This window comes from Cyprinus carpio, chromosome A6, assembly GCF_018340385.1.
Source record: "Cyprinus carpio isolate SPL01 chromosome A6, ASM1834038v1, whole genome shotgun sequence".
Taxonomy (NCBI): Eukaryota; Metazoa; Chordata; class Actinopteri; order Cypriniformes; family Cyprinidae; genus Cyprinus; species Cyprinus carpio.
The window spans coordinates 26,338,235-26,358,956 of NC_056577.1; the positions used below are offsets into that span (position 1 = coordinate 26,338,235).

Genomic DNA, 20,722 nt, shown 5'->3' on the forward strand with positions numbered 1-20,722 from the left:
TAATAAACTAAAGCCAAAACAAACAAACAAACAAAAACAAAAAAACCCTCTAAACATTATTAAATTACTTTTAAGAACTTTATATTGCAAACAAGGCTAAAAATTAGCATTTTTTTTAAGCACAAAACAATTAAACAGAAAAAAAAAAAAAAAAAAAAAAAAAAAAAAAAAAAAAGAAGAAAAAAAGGTGCCTTACAATACATGTCTTTAGTTATCTTGCTAGCAGGGTGGTAACAGAACTGTTTTTCTTGAGAGAGGGCTGTAACTAACATTTCCTGTTGATAAACCCCCACCCCCACTTTTTTCTGCTATCGTCAAGCGACCACCTCTTACTCCTTGACTTCCAAGGAAATGACAATGTGCAACCCAAACATGCTAATCTCACACTCATCAGAGTGGAGGACTGACACGCGAGGGATCGTGCTTCACCGCAAACAGGATGCATGTAAATAACAGCAGCTTCTCACACTGCAGAAACTCATTGCAAACGATCAGTTCATACAGATAAAGAACCCACAAAATCTCTCTTAAGTGCCACAGGAATGGAGACATTTGACTTGAATGGGTATTTCTTTAAAGACAACACTGTAATATTTAAAGAAAACATGCTGATGTGCTGTTTTGCTGAGGAAGCCTTTAAGTAGTATAAAAGGGATGCACTAATTTTTTTAATGTTGTTTTATACATATGTATGCATATAAAATGCAAAACATATACATACACACATACATATATTATACATACATATACATATATATATATATATACATATGTTTAATATGAAACTACCCAGAATTACATAAATGTACAAAGGAAAAAAAAAAGTCTTATTTATTTTCAACAGCAGCAGCGGTACTGTGAAACAAGCAATTATGACAATAGCACAAATAAAACTGTAATTTTTCACAACATAAATCCATGAAAAAGCACAAATTCTTTGACAGATTCAAGGATACATCCGTTAGTCTTAGTGTGAATGAATCATAATGTCCCACTAAGGTCCTCCTTTTCCCACTGTAAGAAGTAGGTTTCCATCATCGTCACTGTCCAGTTCATCATTGCTTATGATCCGCAGTGGATTCCTCTGAAGGCACACATCAAGTAGCTCTCTGCTGGCTGCTGCTTTCGTGGTGTCTCTTACATTCTCAGCTGCACACTGATGGTAATAGTCTCCTTCGCTCTTTCTCTCTCCCTCTCCCTCGGTGTTACTGCTGCTAATAGAGTGTCTTTCCCGAGGCACATCCTCCTGAATCGTCAGCCCCGCCTCCAGCCTCTCTCCCAGCTCCTCAATCAGTCGCCTGGGCTCTCGTGACTCTTCACCGCCACGCTGGCGCTCAGCTAGAGTTTCAAGAGTTCCGAGTCCCGTTTGGTTGTTTTCCATCTTTTCTTCAGGTTGTGTTTCTTCAGGCTGCTCTTCCTCACTCTCTTCCTCATCCTCAGAGTCACTACCACTGCTTGAGTCCTCCTCCTCCTCTTCTTCTTCTTCTTCTTCTTCATCATCTGCTTCCTCCTTCAACGCAAGTTCAGCAGCTTGTTCGAGTATCTCCAGCTCCAGGTCTAGATGGTTCTTCTGCAGTTTGGCATTATGTAGGGATTCAGCCAGCTCAAGCACATGCTTGGACCTGGTGGGAGAAAAAAAAACAAACAAACATTCAATTGAGCTTATTAAATAAAAAGATATTTGTGACTGGACTCCTGTATCTAAAAATCTGTCATTTCTCAAAGTGGCTCATTGTCCATACTGGGGCAGTACCCTCAAAGGGACAACTGTGGATCTTATTTACCCATGAAAGGGGAACATATTACTACTCCAAGGTACTAATATTCACTGTGTACCATAAGTACCATAAAACACCATAAACATGTTTAACGTGACTTGTGTGCTGTCAAGTCTTCTGAAGTCATAACTGTTGCTTGAGGACTGAAATTTAAGTCCTTTTCTGCTGAAATCTTGCCCTCCTTAATTCTCAAAACTTATTTGTACCTAATTATATTCAAATAACTTTGAAACTTTGAAAGTTGCATAGGTCACATTTATGATGCTTTTTGTCATTTTTAGAGTTCAAACAGCTCACCATTTCCTTACTTTGCATATTTAAGTAGCAGCATGAACATTCTGTTAAAGATCTACATTACCATTCAAAAGTTTGGGGTCAGTAAGATTTTTTAAAATGTTTATGAAAGAAGTCTCTTATGCTTATAAAAGCTGCATTTATTAGATAAAAATTATGTAAAAACAGCAATAATTCAACATTTAAATATACATTTTTAAATGTCATTTGTTCCAGTGATGGTAAAGATTTTCAGGAGCCATCACTCCAGTCTTCTCATTCTAATATGCTGATTTGGTGCTCAAGAAATATTTACTATTATTATTATTATTATTATTATTATTATTATCAATGTCAAAAAAAGTTGTGATGACTAATATTTTCATTTAAACTGTGATAATTTCAAGTTATACCATCCTTGCTGAATAAAAGTATATTTTTTCCCCCAAAAATAAATAAATAAAAACTGACCCTGCACTTTTGAATGCAGTGTACCTTAGAAAACCACGTGTTTAAAACGACATGAGGGTGAGTGAATGATGAAAGAATCTTAATTTCTGGCTGAACAAATCCTTAAATTATTCATTTAAAGGAAACATGTTTTTGTGATCCAAAAAAATTAGGTTTGGCAGTTGAGCAAAATGTGAAATATTTTAGTATTCAGTTCACAATACAGTTGTCTCCATGGCTACAGTAGGAAGAATTCTAGGACTTCAGCGCATGCTTATTGGCTAGTGGAGAACTCATTTTACAACAGACACTTTACAAGCACGCATTTAGAGTGATATAAACATTAACCAGAGAGACTAAACACACATGTACTTAGCCAGTAAATGTATCAACATGCAAAGTTTTAACAAGGTGACAGAAATTATCTGAAAAGTAGGCATAATCATGGCGCATGATTATTAATTAGGTGATGTAACATTAGTACAGTAGCAGTCACTGCAGAAAATTAGGTTAACTTTTTTTTTTTTTTTACCATAAATAATTAATATATATATATATATATATAATCTGTGTTTAATTATATATAGTATTTATTGATTTTTTTATTATGATTACTGCCCACAACCTTTTTTTCTTTTTTTTACTAAGTTGGACTGATCTTGTGCTAGTCATGGACAAAATATGCAATGCATGCAATATTATGTCTGAACACAAATAAATACATCTATCTAAGTTTAACTAATACTGCATGCCGTCATATAGTTCCCCTGGGGATAAGCAATATGCAAAGCAACCTGACAAAGCATTCACCAGGAAAAAAAATATTGCAACAATACACTCAATGCAAAAATCCCAGTACTACAAGGGGCCTCGAAGCATACATTATTCATGTAGCAAATGCGCCTGGGTGCTGCCAAAACTCAAGTGGCCACTATTTAGAGTTGCTTGCTGCTCAAATCCTTCATCACCATGGTGATTAGCGAGCGAACGGGGGGGTCATGCTCCCTGACGGTTTCGAGGTCGTGGTCATTCACAAAAAGGATAAAGCATGCAAGTCTGAGCCGCCCCATCTCTATTGACGTGCGTCGCCTTACTCTGTGCTTCAATTAACCCACCGCTGAGAACCAAGATGCCTCGTTATCACCATGCAGGCCTAATGATGTCCTGGACTGCCGGCAGACAGGGATTCCTAGCAGGAGAGCAGCGCTACTGTCTCAGGAGGATACTGTGCACACAACGCTTTAGACACAAGTATGCTTGGCGCCTTCAGAAAGTGCTTGTCTGAGATAAAGAGGTGGTCTTTGATATATCGAGGAAAAGTCATGGTTAGATGGAGACGCAAAACCGGTTGGAAACTTTACAGACACTTTACAAGATAAATTACTCATTTAATACACAAACAGGCCTTGAAGGCGCTATAAATTATTTTTATTTTTTTTGAGAACACCAGTTATTGTCAATCCCTACAATACCATAGATGTCACTGATAAAGTTGTCTTGAGAAATGTAAATAGAAAAATATTAAATAAGTTAATATAAAATAAGTTCTGTAAACAGGGGAGTTGCTTGCACTATAGCGGGATTCGTAGGAAGACATGGCCTAATGGTTAGAGATTTTGACTCCTAACCCTAAGGTTGTGGGTTCGAGTCTCAGGCCGGAAATATCACGACTGAGGTGCCCTTGAGCAAGGTACTGAACCCCCAACTTCTCCCTGGGCGCCGCAGCATAAATGGCTGCCCACTGCTCCGGGTGTGTGTTCACGGTGTGTGTGTGCACTTTGGATGGGTTAAATGCAGAGCACGAATTCTGAGTATGGGTCACCATAATTGGCTGTATGTCACATCACTTTCAATTTCACTATACTAGACCTACATACACTATGATTTTGATTTACAAGTTTTTTTTTCAGTGTTTTTTTTTTTGGAAAGAAATGAATAGTTTTATTCAGCAAGTATGGATTAAACTGTTTAAAAGTGACAGTAAAGACATTTCTATTTCAAATACATGCTGTTCTTTTGAACTTTTTATTAATCAGAGAATTAATCCTGTGCCACGGTTTCCACAAAAATATTAAGCAGCACAACTGTTTTCAACATTGATAATAAGACATGTTTCTTGAACAGAAAAACAGTATATCAGATGTCTGTATCATGTCTCACTGAAGACTCTAATGATGACTGATTTTCTCTATATTAACAAAATTCTGCTTATTCTACTCAGAAACAGAATCAGAATTATAGATTGAATAGAATAGAATTTACAGTGCTCTGTAGCACAGGTCAGACAATAAAAGTTCCAAGAGGAGATGGCTTGGATGTGAGGGATCCAGAGTGATTTTCGGAGCCCTTTTCCTCACTCTGGATATATACAGCTGTGGCCTAATGGTTAGAGATTTGGACTTGTAACCCGAAGGTCGCAGGTTTGAGTCTCGGTGCTGGCAGGAGTTGTAGGTGGGAGGGAGTGAATGAACAGCGCTCTCTTCCACCCTCAATACTCATGGCTGAAGTGCCCTTGAGCAAGGTGTGCTCCGGGTGTGTGTTCACGGTGTGTTCACTTCTCACTGCTGTGTGTGTGCACTTGGATGGGTTAAATGCAGAGCACCAATTTCAAGTATGGGTTACCATACTTGACAAATGTCACGACTTTCACTTTCACTTTACAGTTCTTCAAGGGTGGGCAGCAGAGCACCAATAATCCTTTCAGCAGTTCGAACCGTCCTCTGTAGTCTTCTAATGTCTGATTTTGTAGCTGAGACAAACCAGACAGTTGAATTGAAGTGCACAGTACAAACACAATGACCGCTGAGTAGAACTGTGTGAGTTCAGCTCCTGTGGCAGGATGAACTTCCTCAGCTGGTGAAGGAAGTACAATCTCTCTTGGGCCTTTTTTTTTTTTTTTTTTACAGTGAAGTCAATGTGATTCAGCTCCAGGTTGTTAAGACTGCACAAGAGAGCCAGCTGCTCAACCTCGCTTCTTCTAGGTATACATTTTAGAAAACTGTGCCATTACTTCATGCAGCTTTTCGCATATTACAAGAAGAGAGGATTCGGGGGAAACTGGAAGTGGAGAGAGCACCGTCACTGCTTAGACAGACTGTACAAGTCGAAGTCTTCAAATGCTGCTAAACCACACACTGAGAAGGAATATGATCCACTTATCTGTGAGCTCTAAGACCAGGATCACTTTCCTCACACCACAGCGGGGCATTTCAATCCTCCCTCCCGCTCTCTCTCTTTCTGTCTCTCTCCGCATCTCAAGCGCTCAAACAAGACTATGTCTAAGAGAAAGCCCTACAGAGAAAAGATATAAGTATAAATGAAGTAGTATAAATGTTCAGAACTGTTCTGTCATAGAACTCATATCATAAACAATGTAGGGCCTTTTTTATGCGTTTCAGTAAAATCAATAAATCGTAACAAATTAAAGCTGTACTTCTACTCACAAAGAAATGAACATTTTTTGTTTTGTATCAGTTGTCTAGATATATATAATGTTGCAATCACATGACCACAAAAACACTACTCAATTGGTAATCATGATATTAATACCTTTCTACATAATTATTGGTCCAGTCGATAAATGGTGGGTTTCTATCACCTAACAGTGGCATTATACTATCGTGCATTCACCAGGAAAGAATGGTATTCACAGGTAAATGAAGATTTTATGTGCTGTAATTATTCACAAGTTTACATAACAGCCATGTATGCTTAGTTGCTTACGATGTAAAATAAATGCTTGACATAACATTTTAAGCTTAAATAAGTTAAAAATAAATGTAAGAATAATAATAATAATAGAAATAATAATTAATATTATGGTAACTAAAAACTTGTGCGTGATGCCAAGTCAGTCCAGTCTAACAATATTAATTTCTTTTCATAATCAACATGCAGTCATGCAGTTTTCCCAAACAACACCAAAGCTGACAATCAGAAGAAAACCTTTCTAATCGGATAGCAAGCTAGTGAAATGTTAGCGAACAAAACCAAAAAGGTCATAATCAAACTCAAAGTCATCCCAACTGAAGGGATGGCAATCCTTAAAAATCTAAACAGAGCTATTAACACACACACACACACACACACACACACACACACACACACAAAACCAAAATATTTTAAGCCCGATTTCCCTCAATGCTAGAGGGGGATTCACTTAGCTACTGAAGCGAGAAATGAAAACAGTGTCCCACACCTCTTTACTCTGTCGTGATTTAACACTAATTGACAACAGTAAAGTCCACTCTGGGGCAACTGACCACAAAGCTTTACGAAACCCCTGACCCATGTGGCCCCTGGAGGCCTTCTTACCCTCAAGCAAGGGGCTCGAGTCCCTGGAGAAAAACACTTGGCTGAGCATCAATACTCTGACAATGTGTCGTTTCTCAATGTCAGAGAAAGCAACTTTTTCATCCTGTCAAAAGATAAACCTCTAAGCTCACCTTTAACAGGTTGCCATGGTTGCCGTTCAGAATCAGACTGACCCAATTAAGCAGTTTGAACACAAAGGGAAAATGGAAAGCAAGGCTCTGTCAGATAACAGCTACATTGCACTTAGTGAAACGTAGTAAGTTACACCTTATCTTATCAGTTTTCTGAACTGGTTAAAGAGTTGACTCACTGGAGTGATTCTGAATGCTGGATGGGAGGGGGAAGAAAAGATAAGAAAATGCCAGTGGTCTCAGTAGTCTGGCACCGAATCTCAGATCTTGGCATCAGTGGCTCACTGAAGCCACACTGAAATGTGTAACTGAAGTTCATCTGTACAGACCGTAATTGAATGCAGAGTTGCTATAAGGTGACTTTTTTAACAGCTGACAAAAGTATACATTGTATGGAAGTTTTGCAAGCTTAGCTAATGTCTGTAGGCAAAATGTTGTTTCATTCCATACTAGATATTTTGTTAACACAAAACTGCTTTGTCTCCCCCATGTCTGTTGTTTTAAATGCATATAAATCTCTGGATACAAACAAAAGGATGCTATTTTATTGGTCTGTTTTCATTTCCGTTAAATGTTCCTGTTTCCCCAATTACGGGTTCTCTAGAAGTAAAATAAAATAAATAAAATAAAACTGCATTAAAAAAAAAGATATAACATCATTAAAATAGAACCTTTGTATCTATCATTATTTACTCATCCTCATGCAATTCCACAATGCAACAAATTCAATAAAACCTTCATTTAACATTGACCAGAACTGGTGTGTTTTATGGTGTGTTTTTCTCCACTTTGAAGCTTGACAGTCTGTGATGACTACATGTGACCCTGGACCACAAAACCAGTCATAAGAAATTGATTTATAAAGATTTTAATAAATAATAAATAAGCTTTCCTTTGATGTATGGTTTGTTAGGATAGGACAATATTTGGCTGAGATACAACTATTTGAATATCTAGAACATGGGGGTGCAAAAAAATCTAAATACTGAGAAATCACCTTTAAAGATGTCCAAATTAAGTTCTTAGCAATGCACATTACTAATCAAAAAATAGGTTTTGATATATTTACTGTGGGAAATGTATTCCTATAGCTAGACGTGGACCAGCTGAGAGTCAGCTGATGCAAGCTTGACTGACGTGACCTGCTATGCTTGATAATTGACACAGAATGGAAAAATGCATGTGAAGATTATTTAAAAATTCCATTTTTGTGTTCCACAGAAAAACACAACAGCATGCAGGTTTGGAACACCAGGAGGATGAGTAATAGTAGGATATGGAACAAGTTCCCTGACACTATTCCGACCATTCATAAAAAGGACTGAGTGATGGTGGCTACTTGTCATGTTGCCATCAGCATGACAGACCATAGAGACATGTCAGTTAAACAGCCAGAAAGAGGAGTGTCCAACCCAATCCACTTTGTTTCATTGTTGATCGGGGGCCCGTACAGAGATTTACATCACACTTGAAGTCTTTAAGACATCATAAATTTGAGCATGACATTCCGGCAGTCGGGAGGATTTCAAGAGTGAGAACGCCGGTCGGATTGCAGAGAGACACTATAAATCATGCCCACAGGGGAAGCATTTATTAATCCCAACATTCATCAACAGCAACTGATCGCGTCTGACTGCTGATAAGAGATTCGAGGAGGAACTGCTGCCACAGACGAGCCTGGATAACATCTATAATCTAAAGATCTCACGAAGGCTACTTTCACACAGTCAGGGCTTAATTCACTAAATACATGTGTCACATTTCACGCCAAAAACATGCAGAAGATTGGAGAGATGGAACGACAGAACAACATACGGAGGAAAGGATGGATGGAACAATAAAACAATATACTGTACAGATGGATGGATAGAACAATATACTACTGTATGGATGGATGGATGAATGAATGGATGGAATGACAGAACAATATATGGATGGATCGATAGAATAAAAGAACAAAATACAGATGGATGGTTATGACAATATGCATATAGCATAGGTAGACAGACAGACAGACAGATAGATAAATTTTGCCCAGCTTTGCTGTGAAATTAACAACAGTTAAGCATTCTAAACAAAGACTAACAAGAGCATTCTGCCACTGTGTGAACACAGCAAAAGATAACTTGCCCAGATATCTGGACTGGGGCGTCCTTCTGGGAGGATTTTTTTGGAAGACTGAGTTGTTTAAATCATCTGACAGAGGATATGTCAGATGTTGAAAACACTGTCATAACAAACCTGCCATGATAACAGGGAGTTGTCTACACAAACCAGAGCAGCGGGGATTTGATCAAACACTCCAGCACTTAAAAGGAGGAGCAAGTCTCCTGCAGTCACTTCCCATGACAAGAGGGGCTTTATCTGAACTCAAAGGAAAAGTTTGCAGCAGTGTTTCAAGATAACTAAAGATACTCTAAAAAGATGCAAACTGGAAATCAATTTTCAGTGTGATGTTGAGAGATGTCAAACGCCTCAAGGCAAGTATGACTAAGATACATCATCGGCACTAGAGTGCTGTCGCAGAACCTGCAAGCTGTGCCTTTCAACTCCCTCCGGTCTGTTTTTCCTTTGTTCTGTTCAAAAAAGGGCTGAAGAGGGAGAGGAACAGAGGAACACAAGCATTCATTCACAGGTCAATGCTACTGATGCCTCCGATGATACATTTAGTGATCGATGGAGAACAAGGTGCACAGTCACCCTAAGGACACATTTTCCCCCCAGTTTTTAATATTTCATGTTCATTTAATTTAAAGAAGAAAAAGAGGGATAAATTTGCCCTTTTAACTCAGAGGCCCAGTAAGCGCATTAAGTTTTCCAGCACACTGATGGTTGAACTGTGCAGTTCTCTGAGGACCGTGGAGTCTCTGTACCCACCTCCGTCTCTCTTCCTCATTTTCTCCCTTTGTCTCATCGAGAAAACAGGCACATTTAAACTTTGCCATTTTATACACCCATTATTAATTAGATGTCAAGGCTGCCATAAAATCTAAACTTTGGCAAAACATAGGACTGAAAAATTTTAGTGCAATCCCCTCAGGACATTTATTGCATCTGGGCATCGGGCCTACAACTTCAGATGCACATTTTTCAACTGGACTCTTCATAGACAAGCATACAATTTTAGCTGAACACCAGCCTGGAAGCAGAGTATATCTCATTACTGAATTATGCACCGGCTGTAGTTTGCATTTTAAACGTGGAAGTGATTACAAAAAATGGCGAGCAGAAATCATGATTGCAATACCATTCATCATGAATAAAGCACTGTGGTTCTGTTTAACAAGCAGAGACTGAACTAAAACAAAACCAACAAAAAATAATTGAATGGATAGTTTGGACTCTTCAGAACTGTTTAATATTGTCATACTATTGCTTATTGGTTTTGCATTGTGGCTGAGAAGTTCAATCTCACGAAAACCTGACAATAACATGTCTTCAGCATATCTTATATATGGTGTGAAATGTGACCTGGACATGATTTTGTGAGATTTACCTAACAAGAACCCCTACTCCTGTTATAATCACTGCAACACCCATATCATGTGGCCAACTGCTTAGCTCTCAGATTAATGAAACCGGTATGATTAGCAGACAATCAGATTTTGGACCCAGTTAACTTCAGGTTGGTAGATTTAGGTGTCATTGTGCTGGACTGAACATACTTGACCCTCTGGATCCAGATGCAGTAGTCTGTGATGTAGAGGTCATTGAGGATATAGGCCGGATCGTTCTCCCGGAAGATCTTATGGATAGCCAGCAGACATTTCAGGATGCAGGCCTTCCCTTTAAAAAAGAAAACAAGCAGTAAATCAGTCTAAACCAGAAAGATGTGTTTATTCAGACTTAACTAAATAAGCATGCCCAAAATTTGTTTCAAAATGCTGGCAAGTTCAATTTTTTTTTTTTTTTTTTAAGCATGAATCTAACAGAAGTTAGTAGGGCTTATGCTTAAACCAATGGGGTGACAAAAAAAAATTCTGAATACAGTTTGATACAAATTAAAATAGTAAATTTGTCTTATTTTAAAGATGCTTGGATATTTTAGTTATTATTTTTTTTTTTTACCAGAAAACAAGACAAATACACATACTTTTTTTTTTTTTTTTTTTTTGCAGTGAAGACAGCTTATTTAGTAATCAACCGTGCAACTTTTGTTGAAGCAAAAGGGGAAATCTGTGCTGAGCAGATGCTTTTTGAGATGATCGTATTTTCTATTCTGGCAGATGCTTCCACAACACAAAATATATCCACAAACACCTTGAGGGCACCGTGCCACAGCGATAATATTTGTTGTCATAACACCCATCTCCCAAATAAGGTGCAAAAATATCCCCTCAGCGCAAAGTAACGGGCTCAGTTGTGAAGTGAAAGAAGGGCCGCGAGGATTCTCGAGCCGCCCACAGAATAGCCTGGCAGCCGGTGGAGACATTCCAGCCGCCTCAGAAAACAAACAGCGTACTCGCACCGAGGAAAGCCTTACACAAACATTTGGTTCCCATTTAAGCTGGAGGTCTTACCCGGAGAAGCCGTCCTGGCTTCCAGCTTCAGGACATACGAGACAAACTCCAGGAACTTGAACCATACTCTGTCTTTCCCCATTCTTCCTCTCTCTCTCTTTCTCTGACCTTCATCCATCTATAATTGAAGGGTTTTCTACTTTTCTTCACTGCTCCCTGGGAGAGTGGAGGAAAAGTAAGTTTTGGATTCTTCCGAAGACCAGCTGTGGGACTGTGCGGTGCAGTGTGTGCTGGGTTTAGATTGCATGTTGAGCCAGTTAATCATGTGCTGCAATCAGGCGTCTCAGGGGAAGAAGTTGAGAAGAGGAGAGCAAAGAAGAGAGAGAAGAGGAATGGGGTGATAAGGTGAGATTCAAGCCCTGGAAGTACAGATGGTAAAGGTCCATGGGGTGCTGATATTTACATCTCACAGCATTTTATTTCATTCGAATACATAGCTACTTTTTGAGCGGAGAAAGATTTTTTTTTTTTGTGGTTATTTCATTAATATAAAACATGACAGTATAATTGTGCTCATTTATCATGAAAATCATGTAAAAATGCAAAACAAAATAAAAGGTCCATCAAACAATTTTTTTCTTCTTCTTTAATTTAGGCATGAAATATGACCTGGATATGTTGTTGACAAGCTTGGTGAGATTCAGCCTCAAACCACCAATTTATTAATCACACAAAATGATGACACTGACTGCTAGCTGTGTGGAAAACCCTAACATGACTGAACAAAAGCAGCTAACCCTCGAGAAACAGCTGCAAAAATTACATTAAAGAACAGTGACATCAAATTATGTTGCATCAAATAGGCTACATCTATCATGTACTTAAGGATGATTACGTTGGCTTAGAGATGACGATTCCTGCTGAGCAAAACAATGAATTTCAATAAGCTATGATGGAACTTGGCAAAAAAAAAAAAAAAAAAAGTCAAGCTCTGAAAAATGTGAAACGGTTTTTAAAATGCCAAGAAAATTAACCTGCTTCCAAACCAAAAGATAAAACATTTATATGTAACAAATGTATACTACTGTTTGAAAGTTAAATGGCTCAAACTGATTGATTAAACAGATCAAAAGTGACAGTAAAAAAAATTGTTACAAACTATTTATTTTTCAAATAAATTCTGTACTTTAGAACTGTATAGTCAAAGAATGCTTAAAAAAAGATCAGGGTTTCCAAAAAAAAAAAAAACTTAAACAGCGACTGTTTTCAACATAGATAATAATAAATCTTTAAGCACCAAATCAGTCTAAATGATTTCCGACGGATCAGGTGACACTGAAGACTAGACTATTGACATCTATTGACTGCTGAAAAAATCAACTTTACATCACAGAAATAAATAGCATTTTTAAATATATTTTAAATAGAAAAAAGTTATATTAAATTCTAACTGTATATACATGTTGATGAAGGGGTATTTAAGCCAGCAATTAAAGGGATACTCCACCCCAAAATGAAAATGTTGTCATTAATCACTTACCCCTGTGTAGTTCAAAATCCGTAAAAGCTCTGTTTGTCTTCGGAACACAATTTAAGATATTTTGGATGAAAACCGGGTGGCCTGTGACTGTCACAAGGATGCGCTGTTTCTACATTTATTTAGCTTTGACTTGAAAGAAAACAGCACATCCTTGTGCCGTGGATGATACAGAAGAGCATACGCAGCATATGTTGATATGGAGAAACACAGGGGAGACTGTTGACAAAAGAATTGTTGAATAAAGTCATTATTTTAGTTTTCTTCGCTTACAAAAAGTGTTCCCGTCGCTTCATATAACTCAGATTGCACGTCTGATGGCAGATGGAGTATTCGGACGACGACTTTCATATCTTTTATGGACCTTGACACTGTTATTTACTTGACAGTCTATGGGACAGTCACAGGCCTCCCGGTTTTCATCAAAAATATCTTATATTGTGTTCCTAAGACGAATGGAGCTTTTACTGGTTTGGAACAACATGGGGGTAAGTGATTAATGACAAAATTTTCATTTTGGGGTGGAGTATCCCTTTAAGGCCTGTATAAATATAAGCCATTTAACACGTTGCTATGGAGGTAGTTACAAAAAAAAGTTGCTCTAATTGGCAAGCCGATACCAGTGCAGAGCAAAACAAGTGGAAACTGAATCCAAGCTATGCAGTTAAATGAAATACAGGCAAGCCTCTGAGCGTTCAGATTATATATGAGCGTTTATATTTGCCCACAGTGCATATAGGACGTTACCCACACTCTCCATCCTCAATCTTCTTGAGGGGCCTTTAGCAGGATCTCTCAGAGAACAACCAGACAAGCTGCCAGAGGGCTGTTCAAATATTTACCCCTGGATAGCATTTACTATCATGGCTTGCCTCATGCAGAATCATTAATGGGTTTGTTTTCCTACTAACTACAACTGTTTGCTTTCACTGCAGGTTAAACGAAGTGCCTCAAATTAGAGTACACACACATCAGATACACACCTCCATTCATGTTCGCAGACAAATTAATTACCCAGGAGTCACAGTGTGACAGGGCAGTCTGCTTTCTGAGGGAAGTCACACCGCTGTTACCGTTCATTAAAGGGGTGCCTTATTGCTCACGGGGCTTTGATGGTTTTAAATCTAATCGAGTTGTAGACTGGACTTTGCATGAAAATATTCACCAGTGAGTAGATTACAACTCAGCGGTGTGTTTACAAATCTGTACCTCGAGGATAAGAGTAAGTGGACCAGTGTAAACCTCAGAGAGGAGATGGATATGATACTATCAAGGCAAATTTAAAAACCTCTAAGGGTAGACAATTAATCTGATATAAAACTTCAACCCAATTACGAAGCATTCAACACTGATCGGGATTTAATTGCAGGAGATCACGAAGTCACTGCACTGCTGGTTGCTGGCAGGTGTTATAAACAGCAAAGTTACCTGTCACGTTTTCTGTGATTTTGCTTACGTAATCTTGTTCTGTCGTGTAGTCTATCTTCTGACTTAACTTTGCAATCAACCATATCCTGCAAATCCCAAATCTTACAAGCCCTGAAATTACAGTTATTTATGAGTGCTAAAATCAACAAGTGTTGGATAATCACACCACACACAGCCGAAAACGTGTTTACACAGTGCTTCTGTCACTCCCACAGATGGCTTCTTTGATTTAAAGGTTGCTCCTCTCTCAGAGATATCAAAGCCAACAGTGTCTACTCTGCAGAACTGCTGATTTCTTCAGAAGTGAGGAGACATCCCTCTCGGATTCCCTCATTCTTATCCTCCCTCCCACTTACGCTGCAGAACAGCAAGACTGAGCACACTAAGACATGACCAATCTGTTGACTTTCCTGTCATGGAAAATGTCTTTTGCCGAAGCACCCCGCTGTTCAGGGAGGTGCTGGTGAGCGTTGTGTTAAATTTGGTCCCTAGTGAGCAGCTCTGTCTGCTGCGGGTAAATATAAGTTGCTGCCTGTCAAGCTCTTATTCTCATTAGTACCTTAATGTCAACATGAGATAGCATTCGCAGCTCACACTTCAGTAAAGTGACGTATTTCCGAAAATAACTAAGAAAAAAAAAATCCATCAGAACTTGTTAAAATATCTAAACACTCCTAAAATCAGATAAATGCATAAATAATTATATAAAATAATTAATTAAATTAATAAAAATAAATTAAAATAACTTTTAAGCTCATTATTTTTATAACAAAAAGTTTTTTTTTTATACATGTATAATTTTTCTTTCTTTTTTTTTCTTTTTTTTCAATATTTAAGATACTTTCTGATCATTTTACACAATTTCTTGGATAAGGCTTTTTTGACCAGGATGCAAAGTTGAAGGTCAGGTTCATTCTCAAGAATATCTCAAAGTATGCCAATGTTAAAAAAAAAATATATATATATCAGTAACAAAAATAAAATCTATAAAAGTCTCAACTAGCTTTTTGGCTACTGCTTATTTAAATGTAAATAAGTGAGAAGTCAGAAACTTGTTTTAAAGTAAACAGGTCCATTCTGATTTCTTGTTGACTTTAAGTTTTGTTTCTCTGAAAATATCACATAACTGACAAATAAACGTTAATAGAATAATTTTAAGAAACCTTCCTTCCTTCACTCTAGTTGAAAGAGATACGTTTGCTTTCACTGTGGTGGCAGCAGGGATTCTTGTAATGAGGTGGAAGCACTCTAGGGTTTATAGGGTGAGGAACAGGTCACACATTTACTCTCGACCCTCAACCTGATCCCTTGGAGACCTGGAAATGGCTAAAAGGTCTGGCTTTAACCGGGAATTAAAGAAAGAGAGACATAACTCACCAGACTGAAAAATGCAAGCAACGTCTTTCACAGCTCTTGTGATCAGGGAGAAGTGCCGATAGAGTGGGTAGCACAAAGTCCTCCTGCCGAAAGACACCAGCACGTCTTGAACCGAGTGATATGTCTACAACACACACACACACACATTTATATAATCGTGGTCTGTAAATTGCTCCAGATCCGTCCATGCATATTACATCAATCATTTTTAAACTCCACTGGTAATTACAGCAATTTGCTCTAATTATTCCCAATGACTTCTCATTTTATTAGCAGGGTAAATAGTAGGTCAACTTTTAAACACCTTGGCAAACGGCGTGCTTAATTGTAGACAGTGTTAAATCACTTGCCTCCGAGTTCTTCATAGTCTAAGCATCCACAGACAAGTGCTTTGGTGGGTAGGGAACCACGTCTTTTTTCTCTCTCTCTCTTTTCCCTTGGCACTTTCCAGCCTCCAACTCTCCCTCCCCACCACTATTCTCTCAGCAGCTTATTAAGAATGCACCCGGAGTCATTCTAGCATGTCATCATAGCTCATGCACTCCCCCAGGCTATTAAACACTGGAGTAAATAAGCCTGCTGAGGGGGGCGGCTCACCGAGCACTGCCGACTGGGAGTTTACAGTGGTTAGGCAAAACAGAGGGTGGGAGAGAAAGAGAAATGATGGAGATTGAGAGAGAAAGAGAGTAGGAGACAATGATAGGGTGTTGAGGAGAAACTACATTAGCATTTCCTTAAGGAAATACCAGTGCTTGCGAGATAGCTAAAGAATAGAGTTGAGGTTTTTGGACTCTTCGGTTTTACCAGGTCTTCGTTCTGCATAAATGAAAGCGGTCTTGTGTTCTATTGGCCACTGAAAAGAATCGTCACACAACGCAACAATCTTTGCAAAATTAAGGTGGCTTTAGATGGTTAAAAAAAAAAAAATGCAAGAATGAAAAGACCACAAGTTAATATGCAAATAATTGCAAGAACAATAACCAATCATAATTTGTTATACAAATATTTCTGTCATCAGAAAGATTTCTGTCATCATTAACTCATCAAATTTTTCAGAACTCAGTGAGAGAACCGGATCTGTCTTGAATGAATCATTCAGCCTGATTTTGTGGATCAACAAATTCACAGAAAAAATTTACTTAAAAGAACAACTCTTTCTATAGTATTTCTGTAGTACTCTATGCTTTAAACAAGACTTAGGTTAAGAACAAACTCCTAACATTAGTGTTTGAGGAATATCAATGTAGCGCTGCTTTGCAAACACTAAAAAGGAAACAGTGAAAGAGACAGGGGGCAAAGAGTTTGTGCTGTGTGTGTGTGTGTGTGTGTGAGCAGGCAGTTGGAGGGCGTCATTACTACCCTTCCATTATCAGTATTGCAGTGGAATGCTGGCTCTCAGTGCTCTAAGCTGGGAGAAGTGTCGGGTTACTCGTCCTCATTGTCACACTCGCAGTGGAAATGTGGGGGATTAGGGACTGCTGCTGCCCCAGGAGTCAGGATACACACACACACACACACACACCAAGTTTGGAGCTCTCACTCTAACCACACGCAAGCACTTTAAGGTTGAATTTGTCCCTCACTTTGAAATCAACTTTGGCACAGTAAGCATTATGCTGATGATTAAAAGTAAATGCTTGTCTGCTACATTTCACTACCCACAAATGCAAGTTTATGAAAACTACTGATAAGCAGGAGTAACTGAGAACTCAGGAGAGACGATGATTTTTCATGAAAACGTGTTACAGGATCGTTTTTAAACAAAGATTTTTTTTATATATATTGTGAATGGTTACAGTGACATTCTGAGCGGTTTCTTGTGACCTGATTTACAGGATATGTTTGTTCATATCAGTAAAACTCCACCTAGTTGTATATTACACATCAAATGTCTTGTGATTGGTTGTTTTTTAAGTTGTACAGCATGTTCGTGTTGTTGGAAGCTTGTTGTGTTGCATCTGGTTAGGACAAATGTTAAGAATAGAATAACTTTAAAGTTGCTGAGCTTTCAGATGGATAGTGGTATAATCTACTAATCTGCATGTATATCAATGTCAGCAGTGGCTTTAAAAGTGAGATTCCATCAGAGGAAGACAAATCACTTATGTAATGTGACCAGAACACTCCAAACCCTTTATTGTAGGCTTTGTTCAGGCAGGCAGCAGACCTTCGGATGTTAAGCACAAGTAATGTCTTCAAGTCTACAATACTTTTTGAAGCTGCATCTGAAAAAACTCCCTTTCTTGTTCCTTATACAATCTTATACAATGATTTATTTTATTTCAGCTTCATTTAAATTATCAAAAATTATTTTTAACAACACTGTGACATTCACTATGTAGAGCAGGGGTAGCTCTAACCCTAATCAAACATGTGAACTAGCTTATTAAGGTCTTCAGGATTACTAAGGCTACAGGTAGGTGAGTTTTTTTTCAGGGTTGGAGCTAAGCTCTGCAGGACATCGGCACTCCAGGACCGACGTTGCCTACCCCTGATGTAGAGAATCATGAACGAATGTACCAGTCAGCAATATCTCCGTGCATGTGAAAAATCTGTATGTATAAATGTGTAAAAATGTTTTCTCATATGCCTTGAGTTCAGCATGATGGACATGAGTAGGTGCAAAATGTAAAAAATTTTCGACCTTTGTTTCCACACTGACAGCTAGTCTCACTTGTAGCATGAAAAAGTCTCTTGGGCATTGTGAGATGCTTACATCATTACTATAGCAACTGAAGTTGATACACCGGATATTGACTACACTGTTTGAACAAACAGATCAGATTTAATTACATGCAAAACAGCAGTGAAGACAGTCCTGAAGATCGAATTTGAAAAACAACTCAAGCGAAAAAAGCCTGAGTCTCAATAAGTTAAAATCACTCGCTCATTCATTCGTTAGCGCATTCAAGGCCATGTCATGTTTTGTTACGCTGCTAATGTAACACACACCTCCAGCCAGCTGAGAGTACCGCTGAGCTTCCTGATGGTCCAGGCTGACTCCACCTGCAAATCACAACAACATCAGTCAATATTGTAATCATTAGCTGCGTTTACATAGACCCTACTAATCCGAACATAATAGGACTAGAAGCACAATCAGTACAAAAAGTCAAATGTAGCCATGTCAATTAGATTGAATTGGCCAGATCCGATTCAGATTTCGATCGTATTGTAAGGGGTGGTTTATTCCTTTTGTAATCCGAGTGAGAGGACCTGTAAATACTTGATTGGATTGAACCGAAACTGGAAAGTTCTGTGTATATGCAGTGATATCTGCCAGAAACATAATATTGTGCATCAGTATTTTGTCACATTTCAAAGTCAACAGGAGTGAAAGAACAAGAAATGATTATGGAAAGGGGAATTGTTTCTGGATTCAAACTCGGGTCACTCACATGAGCACCACGGCTGAGTGAGCATAAGCGCTAACCACCAAGCCACAGCTCCAATTCTAAATTTATTACTTTAGACAGGTTTTAAGAAGGTTTGATATGTTCTCTAGCTATTATGTTTGAATCAAAGCCTAGAATTTGATTATACATTTAATATATGTTGAAAGCTTTGGAGTCAATCCAACAGAGCTCTTCAAAATTGAATCCCTTGCAACATTATATTACTTCAACTTCAGAAGCCGTGTTTTAAAACATACCCATGATTTTCATATTTTTCAAACTTATTTTTAAAATTACTACCATGTGCATTGGCCTCCAAAAAGATTCTTGGAACTGTCTGGAAAACATTTGTGGAAAACATCATGTGAAAATGCCACGACTTGCACGCCAAACCCACTTAATAGCAGAGAGATGTCTGTGGCAATCAAGCGTACACTTACATTGTGCTCTCCTTCTGTAGTGCGCACATCATAGACGTACGCGAGAATGATGTCCACCAAACCAAGCCAGACGTGGAAGCGTGCTTTCTTATCCAGCAAGTACGAACAGTTTGTGAATTTCCTCATCTGCTCTTTTTCTTCTTCTGTGAAAGTTATTGCTGAAAGTACATAAAGAGAAAGAGAGGCATTCAGTGTTGTTTATCAAGTTATCTCAGGGAGGTACAGTCAAAGTCAATCTCTGACAAATTCTCCCCTCGAAAAACAAGTTTAAACGCAGGGCTCCAGCAGGGAATGATGGATGCCTCTGCTCTGCTGAGAGCTTTAAGAAACAAAAGCATGTTTGCCGCAATTATTTTTAAATCAAAGTCGGAGACAAGGCTTTTGAAGCATAGTAAAGTTACCGCATGGGAAGAGCAAAGTTACAGAGCTTGATTGATGCCCGAAACTGACTTGATACTGCATCAGGGAGGATGGAGTCGAAGGCAGGGCAGCGAGAGAGAGAAAATGGGCAGCACTTTAGTAGCAGCTGAAAGTGATCCCCTTCTTGGCTGCAGCTCTGCCCCTGATAGAGCCCCTCGTGTGCATGCTTGCATGTCCATATACACACACACACACACACTTAAAGTTAGTGCTGGCAGAGGTCGAGTTCTGGCTCTGTTGGGAGCTGCTGGATTCCAGCAACATGACGACTGAAGAGCTCCCCTATTTTCTCTCCCTCTCTACCTGATTTACCCTCAAACACAGCTGCCTTCACCTGGCAGGAAACACTGACTCCTGTGAGACCAAATCCAGGAGCTGAGGAGGGAGTTCAGCTTCACCCCTGGTCTTGCCTTCTCTTTATATTAAACGGTTTCTGTCACCGATTACTCTGACAGATTTCATTTTTTTGTTTCTTTGTTGTGTAGAAAGAAACTCTTAGCACTTAAACAACTTCAAAACCATACCTCCTGTTTGCAGCAATTGCCTCGTGGGCAGTGTGCCAACATATAACATATTTGTGCATCGGGTGTCCCGAGTTGAGTCCCGGCTCGCGGACCTTTCCCGACCGATTTGTATGCGGAAAAGACTAAAACTGAATGAATTATTCACTGATTCAAATCTCAGTTGTGACAACAGAAATGAAAACCAAGGAAGGATAA

At 38.6% G+C, this 20,722-nt stretch overlaps 1 protein-coding gene across 1 annotated transcript in view; it reads right to left on the minus strand.

The window, feature by feature from the left end:
* Positions 1 to 851: 851 nt before the first annotated feature.
* Positions 852 to 20,722, minus strand: part of LOC109072021 (protein SHQ1 homolog) — a 29,712-nt gene continuing 9,841 nt past the window's right edge. The window contains exons 8-12 of the mRNA XM_042758746.1: positions 19,584 to 19,741; positions 18,701 to 18,754; positions 15,749 to 15,872; positions 10,612 to 10,732; positions 852 to 1,622 (exon numbers count right to left, since the gene is read on the minus strand). Of these exons, the coding sequence (XP_042614680.1) occupies positions 995 to 1,622; positions 10,612 to 10,732; positions 15,749 to 15,872; positions 18,701 to 18,754; positions 19,584 to 19,741 (1,085 nt within the window). The 3' untranslated portion in view covers positions 852 to 994. The remainder of the gene's footprint in view (positions 1,623 to 10,611; positions 10,733 to 15,748; positions 15,873 to 18,700; positions 18,755 to 19,583; positions 19,742 to 20,722) is intronic.